The 17,144-nt window shown below is 40.3% G+C and overlaps 3 protein-coding genes across 3 annotated transcripts; all 3 read right to left on the reverse strand.

The window, feature by feature from the left end:
* Nucleotides 1–528: 528 nt before the first annotated feature.
* Nucleotides 529–7,088, reverse strand: LOC117378032 (protocadherin Fat 3-like). Its single transcript, XM_033974572.2, has 2 exons — nt 4,708–7,088; nt 529–2,914 (listed from the first exon to the last, which is right to left on the reverse strand). The coding sequence occupies exons 1-2, from the start codon at nt 7,086–7,088 to the stop codon at nt 529–531; spliced, it is 4,767 nt and encodes a 1,588-aa protein (XP_033830463.2).
* A 2,696-nt stretch (nt 7,089–9,784) lies between these two features.
* Nucleotides 9,785–12,181, reverse strand: LOC117378033 (protocadherin beta-16-like). The gene has a single exon (XM_033974573.1). It carries the CDS (start codon nt 12,179–12,181, stop codon nt 9,785–9,787), a length of 2,397 nt encoding a protein of 798 aa, XP_033830464.1.
* Nucleotides 12,182–14,550: 2,369 nt separating this feature from the next.
* Nucleotides 14,551–16,941, reverse strand: LOC117378034 (protocadherin gamma-A4-like). Its single transcript, XM_033974575.1, has one exon. The coding sequence runs from the start codon at nt 16,939–16,941 to the stop codon at nt 14,551–14,553; it is 2,391 nt and encodes a 796-aa protein (XP_033830466.1).
* Between the last annotated feature and the right edge of the window lie 203 nt (nt 16,942–17,144).

Consider the following 17,144-nt stretch of genomic DNA (forward strand, 5'->3'; position numbering starts at 1 on the left):
TTTACAATAGAACTGCTTATAGTAGAAGTCCATGTATTTTAAAACACCAGTGGAAAGTGCCACTACTGAGCATGACTGAGCTTATGACCACATGCAATCAAAATATACCATAAATTCATAAAACAACCTTCACTTGCCATGTCCAAAGTCTGAGTAGCTGCCTATCTGTTAAATAGCCAGAAAGTGAACATTATATAAACGAGGATAGTATATACAAGCACTCCATATAAATATACTAGGCACAGTGTAATGGCTTCACCAGCTACCACAGTTTTATCAGAGACACAAGACAAAATCATCTCTATCTACCTGATATATGCATGATTTGTAAGTCCATTCTCTAGTATCACCTAACTCCAAAGGTCAAACCTAAAAAAAATATGACATAAAAACACAAGACGTAATTAAAAGTATTCAGGTAAAAAAAAAAAAAAAAAAAAAAAAAAAAAGGTGAAAATAAAGTAGGAAAATGCACCAGTGTTGAAAAGGAGTAAACACAGGACAAATAAAATTAAAGCAATTCTTTGACTATGTTCCTACCTCAGGAGAGACATCACCATCTCCAAAGACGTCAGAAAAGTCAGTGGGGCTTTTTCTCAGTGTCTGATCTGCAGGCAGCGTGTTGTCATTGTAGGACGACACAAACTTAAAGTCACTTGTCCTGGATCCAGTCGTCATGTATCCATCATAGTTGTAAGTGCTGCGTAAAGTTCCTGTGCCGTCAACATCTGCATAATTAGGAGGCAGATAACCACTGGGGATTGCAACTGCTCCATCAAACAACAGTCTGGGCTTCCTCCTGCGACAGAACCTCACACCCAGGACAATAATAATGAAGGTGAGGAAAAATGTGGACACTGACACCAGTGCAATGATCAGATAGGATGTCAGCTTTGAGTCCCTCTCATCATAAGAAATGTCCTTGAGTTCAGGCACTTCAGCCAAGTTATCAGAGATCAGTAAATACATGGAGCAGGTGGCAGACAGAGGAGGCTGTCCATTATCCTTCACTGACACAATAAGGTTCTGTTTCATGCTGTCAGATTCAGAGACGTCCCGCTGGCTCCGGATCTCTCCACTGTGGAGACCGATAGTAAAAAGTCCAGGATCAGTGGATTTGACTATGTGATAGGACAGCCAGGCGTTCTGTCCAGAGTCTGCGTCCACTGCTATCACTTTGGACACCAGAGAGCCTGCATGTGCAGCTTTAGGGACCAGTTCAGTCATGAAGGAGTTCCCCTCCGGGGTGGGGTACAGTATTTGAGGAGAGTTGTCGTTCACGTCAGATATAAACACATTGACTGTCACGTTGCTGCTGAGTGGAGGAGAGCCATTGTCTCTGGCCATTACATGGACTTTAAAACTCCTGAACTGTTCATAATCAAAAGCCCTCACAGCATGGATCACCCCTGTGTCTCCATTAACAGATACATAGGAGGACACTGGGGCCCCATTCACCTCACCAGGTAACAGAGAATAAACCACTGTCCCGTTTTGTCTCCAGTCTGGGTCTCGAGCAGCAACAGAACATAAAGTGGAGCCAGGTTTGTTGTTTTCAGTCACATGTGCGCTGTAGGACTGCTCCTCAAACACAGGAGGGTTGTCATTGATGTCAGCTACAGTTAAGTGGACAGTTTTAGAGGAGGACAGAGGAGGAGAGCCCTCGTCAGTGGCAGTGATTGTAATGTTGTAATCAGACACTAGCTCACGGTCCAGCTGTTCTGTGGTCACTAGAGAATAATAGTTTTTAATGGAAGGTACTAACTTGAAAGGGACCCCAGTCTGAAGGGAGCAGCGGACCTGTCTGTTGTTCTCTGAGTCTCTGTCCTGCACATTAATGATGCCCACCTCTGTACCAGGAGACACATTCTCAGGAATCTGATTGGTCAGTGATTTTAGAAATATAACAGGGGCATTGTCATTTACGTCTACAATTTCAATAAACAACATTGCATAGGTTGCCAGTCCAAGTCCATCTTTAGCGCTAATTTGAATTTCATATGATGATTCTTTTTCATAATCTATAGACTGAGCAACTCTGACCTCCCCAGTGGAGGGATTTAAAGTAAATATTTGGTTGTCATCCGAGGGGTGGTCAAATTCATACATTATTTCACCGTTTACTCCCTCATCTGCATCAGTAGCAGTCACTGTAATAACCAGTGTGTCTGGAGGAGAGTTTTCTGGAAGACTCGCTTTATACACAGTCTGACTAAACACTGGCGCATTATCATTAGCGTCAAGAACAGTGACATGGATGACTACTGTGCCTGATCTCTGAGGAGAGCCGCCATCAAACGCAGTCAGCACAAGCGTGACGTCGTTATTTTCTTCTCTGTCTAATTTTTTGTCCAAAACTAGTTCACTATATTTTCGGCCATTGCTCTTTGTTTTTACGTCTAATGTAAAGTGTTTGTTTTCCTGCAGGGTGTAGCCCTGAACACTATTCTCCCCAATGTCTCCGTCGTATGCTTCATCTAATGGGTATCGTGTGTCTTTCTCAGTTGATTCACGGATTTCAAATTTCATTGTATTGGCTTTAAATTGTGGTGCGTTGTCATTTATGTCTTGCACGCGGATAGTAAAGCGATGCAGCTCCAAAGGGTTTTCCAGCACGAGCTCCTGTTTCAGAATACATGAAGTCTTCTTCGCACAAAGGCCCTCTCTGTCAATCCTCTCCTGAACAACCAGCTCTCCCGTGTTGAGGTTCACGCTGCAGTACTGGACGCCGTTGTCCTCAGAGTCCACGCGCGCCCTGCGCGCGGACAACCTGCCCAAATCCAGACCTATATCCTTAGCGATATTTCCGATCACGGATCCACGTTTCATCTCCTCTGAAACAGAGTAACTCACGTCTCCTTTGACCAGAGGAAAGGCGAAGGGAAGTAACAGTAAAGTCCCCAGAAAGTCGCGTCTGATAGTGAACATTTTATATTGAAACAAATCTATAGATTTGCACTGAAAACCTTCTAATCAGAATTTCTCTAAAACGAAGCGTAATCCACACTCACAAACAGTGACTAGAAACCTGACAAAGAAGGGAGGAGAATGTACGTGTCGAGCCGTTCATTGGTGAACACTGACACCACGAGTGTGTTTGAAGTAACAGCATTTGTTTATCTATTTTTATTCCAACCTTTTAACTGTAATATTCGTAGAGTAACTATTAAATGCTCAAAACAATTAAACTAGAAATGTTTCGTTGAGTCTACATCCGATATTGAGTGTCTCGTGCGCATTGATCACACAAGAATCATTTAAATTCCACCATAACAAAGGGATCATTTATTTTATATTACTACAGCAATGTAAAAAATAAATAATAATAATAATAATAATAATAATAATAATAATAATAATAATAATAATAATAATAATAATAATAATAATAAAGATTAAGTATTTATTATCGTGATATTAACCTAAATACTTTTAACACAGCTGACTGATGCCAAACAGGGCCTATGTTATTAGAACAAGCCCAACAGATAAATGTAGGTCGATCGTATACAAGCAGCACAACTGTAATATGTAGCCGAGTTAAAAAAAAACAAAAAAACAAAAACGTAGACGGACAAGATTATTTGCTTCCCTCAGTCTTTGTCGAACTTCTGAATTGAAAGAACCAAAAGGGGAATGACACTCGAACACTACAGGGAAACATCGCGATATCCGTCACTGATGAGGAATAAAATGAATGGGTCGTTTTGTCACTTTTATTTTCGGCGCATATCAAGGTAATGTATTGACAGAACCCCCCTGTGTATTTTTACAAGATTCAATAGTTAATCAAAAGAGAGTAAAACCACACATATCACAGGTCACCCTTCCCTTCTATGTATCTATGTACGTACGTACGTATATATATATATATATAATCACTTTATCTACAGCACACACAGATAAATGAACTGTAGACAAAATCTGCAAACATAATGTCAAAAAGATCCATCAATAATTTACACCATGTGCCAGTAAAATACAGAATTTGTCAATAAATCCTGCACTTCACGACAAATAACTGTATTGACAGTGGTAGTATTAATGCATCGTGAATTTCTATGATCTGACTAATTCACTCTGAACTGAGATTAACCAAAAATCATGATGTTTTTTGTTTCAAACCATATGTACAAGCACCAAACAAACTTCTACGTATTCATTGAAATTAATCAAAAGTTGGACTACTTTTTAAAGAAAATTCTGAATCAAAAAGAGCATTTAAGGCATTGTAATTAAAATGTAAAAAGCAAAATAATTTGTGTTTTACTGTACACATAACCACAAGAAGCCCGTGATCTACAAATAATCTGCCTCCATTCACCATATTCAACAGATGGACTGTGGAAGATGACCTTCCTTGAGCCGCTCCTTTCCTGTGAAATCACATGAATTGTGTCCAAGATAAAAATAAACACTATGTAAAAAAATAAATCCTAATTACTCACTTAACCAAATTAATACTACATAAATTGTGACTTTTAGTTACCCTGCAACATTTCTATGACATTGTTACAAATTAACATCTTAAAGTAGTGGTGTCACCTAAGAATCCAAAAAGGTCTATAAGAATATGAAACAATGAAACCACACTGGCAAAGGAGTCGTACAGGTGCATTTCGATAAGCGTAAATATGTATCAATGCTACGGTCATCACATTTACTTTGGAAAATAAAATATATTTTTTTTAAATCTGTTAAAGTGTTCCTACCTCAGGAGAGATATCACCATCTCCAAAGACGTCAGAAAAGTCAGTGGGGCTTTTTCTCAGTGTCTGATCTGCAGGCAGCGTGTTGTCATTGTAGGATGACACAAACTTAAAGTCACTTGTCCTGGATCCAGTCGTCATGTATCCATCATAGTTGTAAGTGCTGCGTAAAGTTCCTGTGCCGTCAACATCTGCATAATTAGGAGGCAGATAACCACTGGGGATTGCAACTGCTCCATCAAACAACAGTCTGGGCTTCCTCCTGCGACAGAACCTCACACCCAGGACAATAATAATGAAGGTGAGGAAAAATGTGGACACTGACACCAGTGCAATGATCAGATAGGATGTCAGCTTTGAGTCCCTCTCATCATAAGAAATGTCCTTGAGTTCAGGCACTTCAGCCAAGTTATCAGAGATCAGTAAATACATGGAGCAGGTGGCAGACAGAGGAGGCTGTCCGTTATCCTTCACTGACACAATAAGGTTCTGTTTCATGCTGTCAGATTCAGAGACGTCCCGCTGGCTCCGGATCTCTCCACTGTGGAGACCGATAGTAAAAAGTCCAGAATCAGTGGATTTGACTATGTGATAGGACAGCCAGGCGTTCTGTCCAGAGTCTGCGTCCACTGCTATCACTTTGGACACCAGGGAGCCTGCATGTGCAGCTTTAGGGACCAGTTCAGTCATGAAGGAGTTCCCCTCTGGGGTGGGGTACAGTATTTGAGGAGAGTTGTCGTTCACGTCAGATATAAACACATTGACTGTCATGTTGCTGCTGAGTGGAGGAGAGCCATTGTCTCTGGCCATCACATGGACTTTAAAACTCCTGAACTGTTCATAATCAAAAGCCCTCACAGCATGGATCACCCCTGTGTCTCCATTAACAGATACATAGGAGGACACTGGGGCCCCATTCACCTCACCAGGTAAAAGAGAATAAACTACTGTCCCGTTTTGTCTCCAGTCTGGGTCTCGAGCAGCAACAGAACATAAAGTGGAGCCAGGTTTGTTGTTTTCAGTCACATGTGCGCTGTAGGACTGCTCCTCAAACACAGGAGGGTTGTCATTGATGTCAGCTACAGTTAAGTGGACAGTTTTAGAGGAGGACAGAGGAGGAGAGCCCTCGTCAGTGGCAGTGATTGTAATGTTGTAATCAGACACTAGCTCACGGTCCAGCTGTTCTGTGGTCACTAGAGAATAATAGTTTTTAATGGAAGGTACTAACTTGAAAGGGACCCCAGTCTGAAGGGAGCAGCGGACCTGTCTGTTGTTCTCTGAGTCTCTGTCCTGCACATTAATGATGCCCACCTCTGTACCAGGTGACACATTCTCTGGAATCTGATTGGTCAGTGATTGTAGGTAAATAACCGGGGCATTATCGTTCACGTCAGTAACTCCTATCAATAAAGTGGCATAGGATGCCAAGCCTAAACCATCTTTGGCACTTATTTGCATTTCATATGATGCCATTTTTTCATAATCAATTTTCCCCGTGACTCTTACTTCTCCTGCCTTAGGATGTATTGAAAACACATCTTTACTTGAAACATGGTCAAACTCGTACGTAATCTCACTATGTATTCCTTCATCAGCATCTGTAGCAGTCACTGTAATAACCAGTGTGTCTGGAGGAGAGTTTTCTGGAAGACTCGCTTTATACACAGTCTGACTAAACACTGGCGCATTATCATTAGCGTCAAGAACAGTGACATGGATGACTACTGTGCCTGATCTCTGAGGAGAGCCGCCATCAAACGCAGTCAGAACAAGCAGGAGCTCGTTGCTATTTTCTCTGTCTAATTCTTTATCCAGCACTAACTCACAGTATTTTCGTCCTCCGGAATTTGTTTTAACATTTAATTTAAAGTGATCGTTCTGCTGAAGGGTGTAGCCCTGTACTGCGTTTTCTCCTATGTCCTCGTCGTGCGCTTCACCAACAGCAAATCGTGCGCCCTTAACAGCTGATTCTCGAATTTCAAATTTAAGCGTCTCCTCCTTAAACTTCGGCGCGTTATCATTAATGTCTTGAACGCGCAAAATGAAAGGATGTAATTCCAAAGGGTTTTCCAGCACAAACTCCTGTTTCAGAATACATGAAGTCTTCTTCGCACAAAGGCCCTCTCTGTCAATCCTCTCCTGAACAACCAGCTCTCCCGTGTTGAGGTTCACGCTGCAGTACTGGACGCCGTTGTCCTCTGAGTTAATGCGAGCTCTGCGTGTAGAAACATTAATGCCAAGGTCCTTAGCGATATTTCCAATAACAGATCCACGTTTCATCTCCTCTGGAACAGAATAACTCACATCTCCACGTGCCGAATTTGAAAGAAATATCATTAACGCGAGGCCAAACTTCCATTTTTGCGTCAAATCTGCCATTGTTATTCTTAGCAATTTTTTCTGAAAAAAATATGCACCATTAGTATCCAAGGATACAACTTTATGCGCTCATTTGGCAAATGTTTTAAGCCGAGTCCAGCCTGGAAACAGATCTGTAAGGCGCACAACGTTGACAAAGAAGAGAGGAGAAACGGGCCACGTTCACGTATGCTGGTGCACACTGACACCATGAGTTAGATCACAGGAACAGCAAGAACAAGTAATATATGTGTGTATGCGTGTATGAACATGTGTATGAACGTATGTGTGTGTGCGTATGTGTGAGGGGAGGGTGTACTAAAATGCATAAGATACAAATGTAGATAATCGGTGAGGCTTTTATTCATTCATAACAAACTATTTATTTATTGTCACATTCCCAAATTGTGAGTGATATTTTGAGGTGAACATATTTCTAATAACTCAAATCCAAAGAGATTCAGAGCTAAAATATTCAAGTAGAATCTAAGGTCAAGACAACTATGATAAAGATCGAGATTCTTCAAAGTCATTTTTCAAACAAACACATGCACTTACTGCTAAAGAAGATGTGTTCATTGAGAGAAGCTGTGACAAAGTACAAGATGAAAGGAACAGGTTAGATATAACTAAAAACATCAACACTTTGTTGAACAAAGTGTGACATAAAAAGTATGACTAAATAGAAAAAAGAAATCTTACACACAGCATATAGTACAATACATTATAGCAAAAGATGAAGTTAAATCTGTACTGAAGAAATGGCTTGGATGAGCAGCAAAATGTTTTCACTCCCACAACGATTTGTCCAGTTGACAGATTTAACTTCATCTTTTGCTGTGGATCAGACCTGGACAACTGAGGGTTTACACATAGATTACATTATCTTGTTTTGGTGATATTGTGATCATCTTTGTTATTCAATTAACTCAATAACTTTGCTTCTTCTATTTATGTGCTGTAATCTGATTTTGTGGAAAAAAGTGATGTGAATGCAAAATGCTGTAGCATTTTTTGTCTTTCCCTTATTCTAACTTGTGTATAACTATGCGTGTTATCCTAAAGTTATTTAAAAAAAAATTAAAAAAAAAAAATTAAAAATTAAAAAAATCATAAAAGAGACATCAAAGTTAGAATAGAATAGAATCATTGTTGAAGATAAGTAATACAGTTGACAGAGAAAATGCATTAAAAGGCTTTTAAAATGAACTTAAATATAGACAATGCCAGTGTTATACACAAAGCAAAAGTGATCTGCCCATTGAGAAGACTAACAATGTATTTCCCATCCCAGTCTGTGTTGACATCCAGAACGTGAATGGAGCTTAATGACACTAATGTACCAGATGCTTGTATTTAAACAGCACTCAGAGTTTGAAGGACGACACAACAGTGATTTTTATTGTTAAGGGATCCATCGACCCTCATGGGTGAGTTTGAGGTATTGCCTTTACATGAACCAGTGAATTCAAACATTTCCCATTTCACTACATGTTTGCTCTAATCATTGTTTTGTTGGGGGTGAAAAAAACTCTCCAACCCAACTGACAAATGAACAAAATAAGTGTAATTCCCATGTATTTGGTCAGGTAAGCGAAGCCACATCCATCACAGCAGAATGATCTAATCATTTTTTTTTTTTTTCTCTTTCATCAATTTAGTGAATCCTGCACAATTTCAGATCAAGGAAAAGAAAACAAAACAAAAAAAAACAAAAATAGAATTACCACCAATGACAAAATGTCCTTAAGCTGACCTAAAACACAGCACCATCTTCACCTCCATATGTTTGAGAACTATTTATTGCATTCACATTTTGTAATAGCAGCACTGGCATCAGCACAGAGAGTAATGGCTATTCCATTTCTCTTGGGGTTTTACATGTTATACATGTCTGAAATGTCACGCCAAAGAAACATAAATGTTTCAAAGCCTTTGAATCACCCAGTATTTATCATAAATCACCTATCGATCATCTATAGGGAATTTAGACACTTTGTCATTACAGGATTAGACAAGACTAAACTAAATAACGCTATCTAATCTTTTCAGCACCATGGACAGGGCCACGGATATACTGGGTTTGGTAAGACAACTCACCAACAAACTATTTAGAATGTATTTAAAACTTAAATTAGTGGAAAAAAACAACTTTCACAAAACTATCTTAATAATAACTGTCAGTAAAAGGTATTATTTAACTTATTCAATGTAGCGTCATGACGCCAACCACTCTAAGCCAAACAAAACACACACAAACAGATTTATGATACATCCTGGGTACTTGAGATCTACCAATGTAAGAAGAAAATTACACTAGTAAAAACAATTATCCGCCAGTTTTCCCTTTAAAAGTCTAAAGAAATTAACTGGTGGTGACTTGAGCTGAGAATATTACACTGTATGGAGATACAGATTTAACAAGTTAGCAAAGAACAACATCAGAATCTGCAGTCTGGCTCATAATGATTATTTGTTCAGAAGCCTGTCAATCAGCAATGGGCATGAAAATGTCCCTGTTCATGTAAGTTCGATTGTTGCAGCACAAAACAAGACTTTTTAAATGTATAATCTTATGTCACAGTGATGGTGTTACAGCAATAAAGTGATGAAATTAATGTGTTAAAAGTAAATAAATATTGGTATTCAACACAACTGTAAGTCTAATGCAACTACACAAAAAAAAGGAAAATAATTTATAGTAGTAACTTTAAAGTTCAGTTGAAGTGTGTTCCTACCTCAGGAGAGACATCACCATCTCCAAAGACGTCAGAAAAGTCAGTGGGGCTTTTCCTCAGTGTCTGATCTGCAGGCAGCGTGTTGTCATTGTAGGACGATACAAACTTAAAATCACTTGTCCTGGATCCAGTCGTCATGTATCCATCATAGTTGTAAGTGCTGCGTAAAGTTCCTGTGCCGTCAACATCTGCATAATTAGGAGGCAGATAACCACTGGGGATTGCAACTGCTCCATCAAACAACAGTCTGGGCTTCCTCCTGCGACAGAACCTCACACCCAGGACAATAATAATGAAGGTGAGGAAAAATGTGGACACTGACACCAGTGCAATGATCAGATAGGATGTCAGCTTTGAGTCCCTCTCATCATAAGAAATGTCCTTGAGTTCAGGCACTTCAGCCAAGTTATCAGAGATCAGTAAATACATGGAGCAGGTGGCAGAGAGAGGAGGCTGTCCGTTATCCTTCACTGACACAATAAGGTTCTGTTTCATGCTGTCAGATTCAGAGACGTCCCGCTGGCTCCGGATCTCTCCACTGTGGAGACCGATAGTAAAAAGTCCAGGATCAGTGGATTTGACTATGTGATAGGACAGCCAGGCGTTCTGTCCAGAGTCTGCGTCCACTGCTATCACTTTGGACACCAGAGAGTCTGCATGTGCAGCTTTAGGGACCAGTTCAGTCATGAAGGAGTTCCCCTCCGGGGTGGGGTACAGTATTTGAGGAGAGTTGTCGTTCACGTCAGATATAAACACATTGACTGTCGTGTTGCTGCTGAGTGGAGGAGAGCCATTGTCTCTGGCCATCACATGGACTTTAAAACTCCTGAACTGTTCATAATCAAAAGCCCTCACAGCATGGATCACCCCTGTGTCTCCATTAACAGATACATAGGAGGACACTGGGGCCCCATTCACCTCACCAGGTAACAGAGAATAAACCACTGTCCCGTTTTGTCTCCAGTCTGGGTCTCGAGCAGCAACAGAACATAAAGTGGAGCCAGGTTTGTTGTTTTCAGTCACATGTGCGCTGTAGGACTGCTCCTCAAACACAGGAGGGTTGTCATTGATGTCAGCTACAGTTAAGTGGACAGTTTTAGAGGAGGACAGAGGAGGAGAGCCCTCGTCAGTGGCAGTGATTGTAATGTTGTAATCAGACACTAGCTCACGGTCCAGCTGTTCTGTGGTCACTAGAGAATAATAGTTTTTAATGGAAGGTACTAACTTGAAAGGGACCCCAGTCTGAAGGGAGCAGCGGACCTGTCTGTTGTTCTCTGAGTCTCTGTCCTGCACATTAATGATGCCCACCTCTGTACCAGGTGACACATTCTCTGGAATCTGATTGGTCAGTGATTGTAGGTAAATAACCGGGGCATTATCGTTCACGTCAGTAATTCCTATCAATAAAGTGGCATAGGATGCCAAGCCTAAACCATCTTTGGCACTTATTTGCATTTCATATGATGGCATTTTTTCATAATCAATTTGCCCCGTGACTTTTACTTCTCCTGCCTTAGGATGTATTGAAAACACATCTTTACTTGAAACATGGTCAAACTCGTACGTAATCTCACTATGTATTCCTTCATCAGCATCAGTAGCAGTCACTGTAATAACCAGTGTGTCTGGAGGAGAGTTTTCTGGAAGACTCGCTTTATACACAGTCTGACTAAACACTGGCGCATTATCATTCGTGTCAAGAACAGTGACATGGATGACTACTGTGCCTGATCTCTGAGGAGAGCCGCCATCAAACGCAGTCAACACAAGCAGGAGCTCGTTGCTATTTTCTCTGTCTAATTCTTTATCCAGCACTAACTCACAGTATTTTCGTCCTCCGGAATTTGTTTTAACATTTAATTTAAAGTGGTCGTTCTGCTGAAGGGCGTAGCCCTGTACTGCGTTTTCTCCTATGTCCTCATCGTGCGCTTCACCAACAGCAAATCGTGCGCCCTTATCAGCTGATTCTTGAATTTCAAATTTAAGCGTCTCCTCCTTAAACTTCGGCGCGTTATCATTAATGTCTTGAACGCGCAAAATGAAAGGATGTAATTCCAAAGGGTTTTCCAGCACAAACTCCTGTTTCAGAATACATGAAGTCTTCTTCGCACAAAGGCCCTCTCTGTCAATCCTCTCCTGAACAACCAGCTCTCCCGTGTTGAGGTTCACGCTGCAGTACTGGACGCCGTTGTCCTCTGAGTTAATGCGAGCTCTGCGTGTAGAAACATTAATGTCAAGGTCCTTAGCGATATTTCCAATAACAGATCCACGTTTCATCTCCTCTGGAACAGAATAACTCACATCTCCACGTGCCGAATTTGAAAGAAATATCATTAACGCGAGGCCAATCTTCCATGTTTGCGTCAAATCTGCCATTGTTATTCTTAGCAATTTTTTCCGAAAAAAATATTCTCCATTAATATCCAAAGATGCAACTTTATGCGCTCATTTGGCAAATGTTTTAAGCCAAGTCCAGCCTGGAAACAGATCTGTAAGGCGCACAACGTTGACAAAGAAGGGAGGAGAAACGGGCCACGTTCACGTATGCTGGTGCACACTGACACCATGAGTTAGATCACAGGAACAGCAAGAACAAGTAATATATGTGTGTATGCGTGTATGAACATGTGTGGGGGTGTGCGCGCGCGCGTGTGTTTGTGTGTGTGTGTGCGCGTACATGTGCACGTGTACGGGTGTACGTGTGCGTGTGAGGGGAGGGTGTATTAAAATGCATAAGACAAAAATGTGTCTTATCCTTGAATCTGTGTGGATTTAATTAATTTATAACAAACATTTTATTAATAGTTACATCCCCAAATTGTGAGTGATATTTTAAGGTGAACATAGTTTTAATTACTCAAATCCATAGAGATCCAGAGCTAAAAGGTTCAAGTAGAATCTAAGGGCAAAAACAACTGTGTTAGGCCTAGTGATTCTTCAAAGTCATTTGTCAAACAAACATATGCACTTACTGCTAAAGAAGATGTGTAAATTGAGAGAAGCTGTGACAAAGTACAAGATGAAGGGAAAAGGTTAGATATAACTAAAAATGTCAAAACTTTATTGAACGAAGTGTGACATAACAAGTATCGACTAAACAGAAAAAAAGTTTCACACACAACAGATAGTACAATGCATTATCTTGTTATGGTGATATTATGATCATCTTTGTTATTCAATCAACTGAGTAACTTTGCTTCTTCCGTTTATGTGCTGTAATCTGATTTTGTGGCGGAAAAAAAAAAAAAAAAAGTTTGGGAATGCAAAATACCACAGCTTTTTATTCTACTTTATGTATAAATGTGTGTGCTATCCTAAAGTTATATTAAAAAAAAAAAAAAAAAAAAAAAAAACCCTCATAAAGAAACATCAAAATTAGAATAGAATCATTGTTGCAATGAGTAAAGTTAAGTAAGACAGTTGACTGAAAACACATATTAAAAGGCCTTTAAAATTTGCTTAAATGATGAAAATGCCAATGTTATACACAAAGCCAAAGTGAGCTGCCCACTGAGAAGACTAACAGTGTATTTCCCCTCCCAGTCTGTGTTGACATCCAGAATGTGATCGGAGCTTAATGACACTAATGTACCAGATGCTTGTATTTAAACAGCACTCAGAGTTTGAAGGACGACACATCAGTGATTTTTATTGTTAAGGGATCCATCGACCCTCATGGGTGAGTTTGAGACATTACTTTTAAAAGAATCAGTGAATACAAACATTTCCAATTTCATCACATGTTTCCTCCCATCATTCTTTGTTGGGGGTGAGAAAAACTCTCCAACCCTGCAGACAAATTAACAAAATAAATATAATACTCCCTATACATCTGATCAGTCAATGTAAGCAAAGCCGCATTCATCACAGCAAAATCATCTACTCAGTTGTTCTTTGTTTCTTCAATTTAGTGAATGATGCACGGTCTCAGGTCACAAAAGAAAAAAAAAGAAAAAAAAGAAGAAAAAAATAGAATTATCACCAATGACAAAATGTCCTTAAGCCGACCTAGAACACAGCGACATCTTCATCTCCAATGGCTGTTCCTTTTCTCCTGAGGTTTTACATGTTATACATGTCACGGCAAAAGCACATACATGTTTGAAAGACTCCGAATGACTCAATATTTTTATAGGTCATTTATAGATGATTTATAGGGAATTCAAACGCTGCTATTACACAATTAGAAAAGATTAAACTAAATGGCACGCTACCTTATCTTTTCAGCACCATGAACAGGGCCACAGATCTGCAGAGTTTGGTAAGACATCTCACCAACAAACTATTTAGAACGTATTTAAAAATTAACATAGTGAAAACACGACCACCACAAAACTATTTTAAACAAAACCTTTTACTGACAATTATTCTTAACTTATTCAATGTAGCATTACAACGTCAAGCATTCTAAGCCAATCAAAACTAAATACACACCTACACACACACACAAACACACCCCAACACACACACAGATCTTACAGTGTAAAAAAAATAACACCAGTAAAAACAATTTACCACTACCCTGTCCATTTAAAAGACTAAAGAAATGAACTGGGTGTAACTTGAGCTGCACTGTATAGACATATAGATTTAACAAGTAAGCAAAGAACAGCCACAGTGTTAGTGCAACACAGTGATGAAATTAATGTGTTAAAAGTAAACAAATATGGGTCTATAACATAAATATAAGTCAATATATAACCACACAAAAAAGAAAAATATTCTATAGTAGTAACCTCAAAGATTCAGTTTGACTGTGTTCTTACCTCAGGAGAGACATCACCATTTCCAAAGACATCAGAAAAGTCAGTGGGGCTTTTTCTCAGTGTCTGATCTGCAGGCAGTGTGTTGTCATTGTAGGATGACACAAACTTAAAGTCACTTGTCCTGGATCCAGTCGTCATGTATCCATCATAGTTGTAAGTGCTGCGTAAAGTTCCTGTGCCGTCAACATCTGCATAATTAGGAGGCAGATAACCACTGGGGATTGCAACTGCTCCATCAAACAACAGTCTGGGCTTCCTCCTGCGACAGAACCTCACACCCAGGACAATAATAATGAAGGTGAGGAAAAATGTGGACACTGACACCAGTGCAATGATCAGATAGGATGTCAGCTTTGAGTCCCTCTCATCATAAGAAATGTCCTTGAGTTCAGGCACTTCAGCCAAGTTATCAGAGATCAGTAAATACATGGAGCAGGTGGCAGAGAGAGGAGGCTGTCCGTTATCCTTCACTGACACAATAAGGTTCTGTTTCATGCTGTCAGATTCAGAGACGTCCCGCTGGCTCCGGATCTCTCCACTGTGAAGACCGATAGTAAAAAGTCCAGGATCAGTGGATTTGACTATGTGATAGGACAGCCAGGCGTTTTGTCCAGAGTCTGCGTCCACTGCTATCACTTTGGACACCAGAGAGCCTGCATGTGCAGCTTTAGGGACCAGTTCAGTCATGAAGGAGTTCCCCTCTGGGGTGGGGTACAGTATTTGAGGAGAGTTGTCGTTCACGTCAGATATAAACACATTGACTGTCACGTTGCTGCTGAGTGGAGGAGAGCCATTGTCTCTGGCCATCACATGGACTTTAAAACTCCTGAACTGTTCATAATCAAAAGCCCTCACAGCATGGATCACCCCTGTGTCTCCATTAACAGATACATAGGAGGACACTGGGGCCCCATTCACCTCACCAGGTAACAGAGAATAAACCACTGTCCCGTTTTGTCTCCAGTCTGCGTCTCGAGCAGCAACAGAACATAAAGTGGAGCCAGGTTTGTTGTTTTCAGTCACATGTGCGCTGTAGGACTGCTCCTCAAACACAGGAGGGTTGTCATTGATGTCAGCTACAGTTACGTGGACAGTTTTAGAGGAGGACAGAGGAGGAGAGCCCTCGTCAGTGGCAGTGATTGTAATGTTGTAATCAGACACTAGCTCACGGTCCAGCTGTTCTGTGGTCACTAGAGAATAATAGTTTTTGAAAGAATGCACAAGTTTAAAAGGGATATGTTTTTGAATAGAGCAATAGACTTTACTATTAATGCCAGAGTCTCTGTCTTTTACATTAATAATGGCTAACTCATATTCACGAGGGACATTCTCTGGTATCTGACTTGAAAAAGATTTTATATCAATTATTGGTGCATTGTCATTTACGTCAGTAACATCAATTATTACCTTAGCATATGAATTTAGTCCTAGTCCATCTTTAGCTTCCACCGTCATTTCAAATAAAGTTTTCTCTTCAAAGTCAATTGGGCCATTGACACGGACCTCTCCAGTCAGGGAATGAATAGAAAACGCGTCAGACTGAGATCTACGACCTAAATAATACGTCACATCTCCGTTTATGCCCTCATCTGCGTCTGTGGCGCTAACCTTCACCACTACGGTATCCAGTGGGGCATTTTCGGACAAACTGGCTTTATAAACGGTTTGGCTGAACACAGGGGCGTTGTCGTTGGCATCTAACACAATAATGTGTATAACTACAGTGCCAGATCTCTGAGGAGAGCCGCCATCGTAAGCTGTCAATGTCAAATTCATGTTTTTCTGTTTTTCTCTATCTAGTTTATTTTCCAATAATAACACTACTTTATTTTGATCAGGGGACAGAATAAAGTTTTCATTTTTCTGAAGAATATATCTTTGAACAGCATTCAGCCCCATGTCCGCATCGTGCGCTTCTTCAAGAGAAAAGCGGCTTCCTTTTTCTGTTGACTCTTGTATTTCAATTTTGGTCAACTCACTGATGAATGTTGGCGAATTATCATTTATATCATGAACGTTAAGACTCACGCGGTGTAGCTCAAAGGGATTTTCCATGATCAGATCAGCTTTTAAAACACAAGACGCTTTGTTGCCACAAAGGGCTTCCCGGTCTATTCTTTCAGATACGGTCAGCTCCCCGGTAGCCAGGTTGATATCACAGAACTGCTTATTCGTTCCTTCGAAATCCAAACGAGCTTTCCGCGATGAAATGGTCCTGGTGTCCAGTCCGAGGTCTTTCGCAATATTTCCAATCATGGAGTGGAGTCTAATTTCTTCAGGAACTGAATAACTAAGATCACCATAAACAGCGGGTATAGTGGCAAAGAAACAGGCCCAGAACAGGGACACGAGGAATCTGACGTCTTTCATGGTCTATGAAAAATGTCAGTGTTTCGATTCCCGACAGAAAAGAACGGTAAACAGTCTCCTGTGGCTCAAGAAATTTAAAATATGTAAACCTTTAGATGAGAAAAGGTCCCGGTATAAGCTACTGGGCTTATGTGCAGTCGATGAGATGACCACGCCACTCAATGGTGGAGATAAAACCCTCGTATTTCTGCTGCTGGTCCACA

The sequence above is a fragment of the Periophthalmus magnuspinnatus genome, chromosome 10 (assembly GCF_009829125.3).
Source record: "Periophthalmus magnuspinnatus isolate fPerMag1 chromosome 10, fPerMag1.2.pri, whole genome shotgun sequence".
NCBI lineage: Eukaryota > Metazoa > Chordata > Actinopteri > Gobiiformes > Gobiidae > Periophthalmus > Periophthalmus magnuspinnatus.

What these genes read in the sequence shown, in the direction of transcription:
- LOC117378032 (XM_033974572.2), bottom strand. Translation starts at nt 7,088, where the DNA reads ATGGCAGATTTGACGCAAAAATGGAAGTTTGGCCTCGCGTTAATGATA. An exon ending in GATATCTCTCCTGAGGTAGG is followed by an intron (nt 2,915 to 4,707) that starts AACACTTTAACA and finishes GTTCACTATCAG; the next exon opens with ACGCGACTTTCTGGGGACTT.
- LOC117378033 (XM_033974573.1), bottom strand. Translation starts at nt 12,181, where the DNA reads ATGGCAGATTTGACGCAAACATGGAAGATTGGCCTCGCGTTAATGATA.
- LOC117378034 (XM_033974575.1), bottom strand. Translation starts at nt 16,941, where the DNA reads ATGAAAGACGTCAGATTCCTCGTGTCCCTGTTCTGGGCCTGTTTCTTT.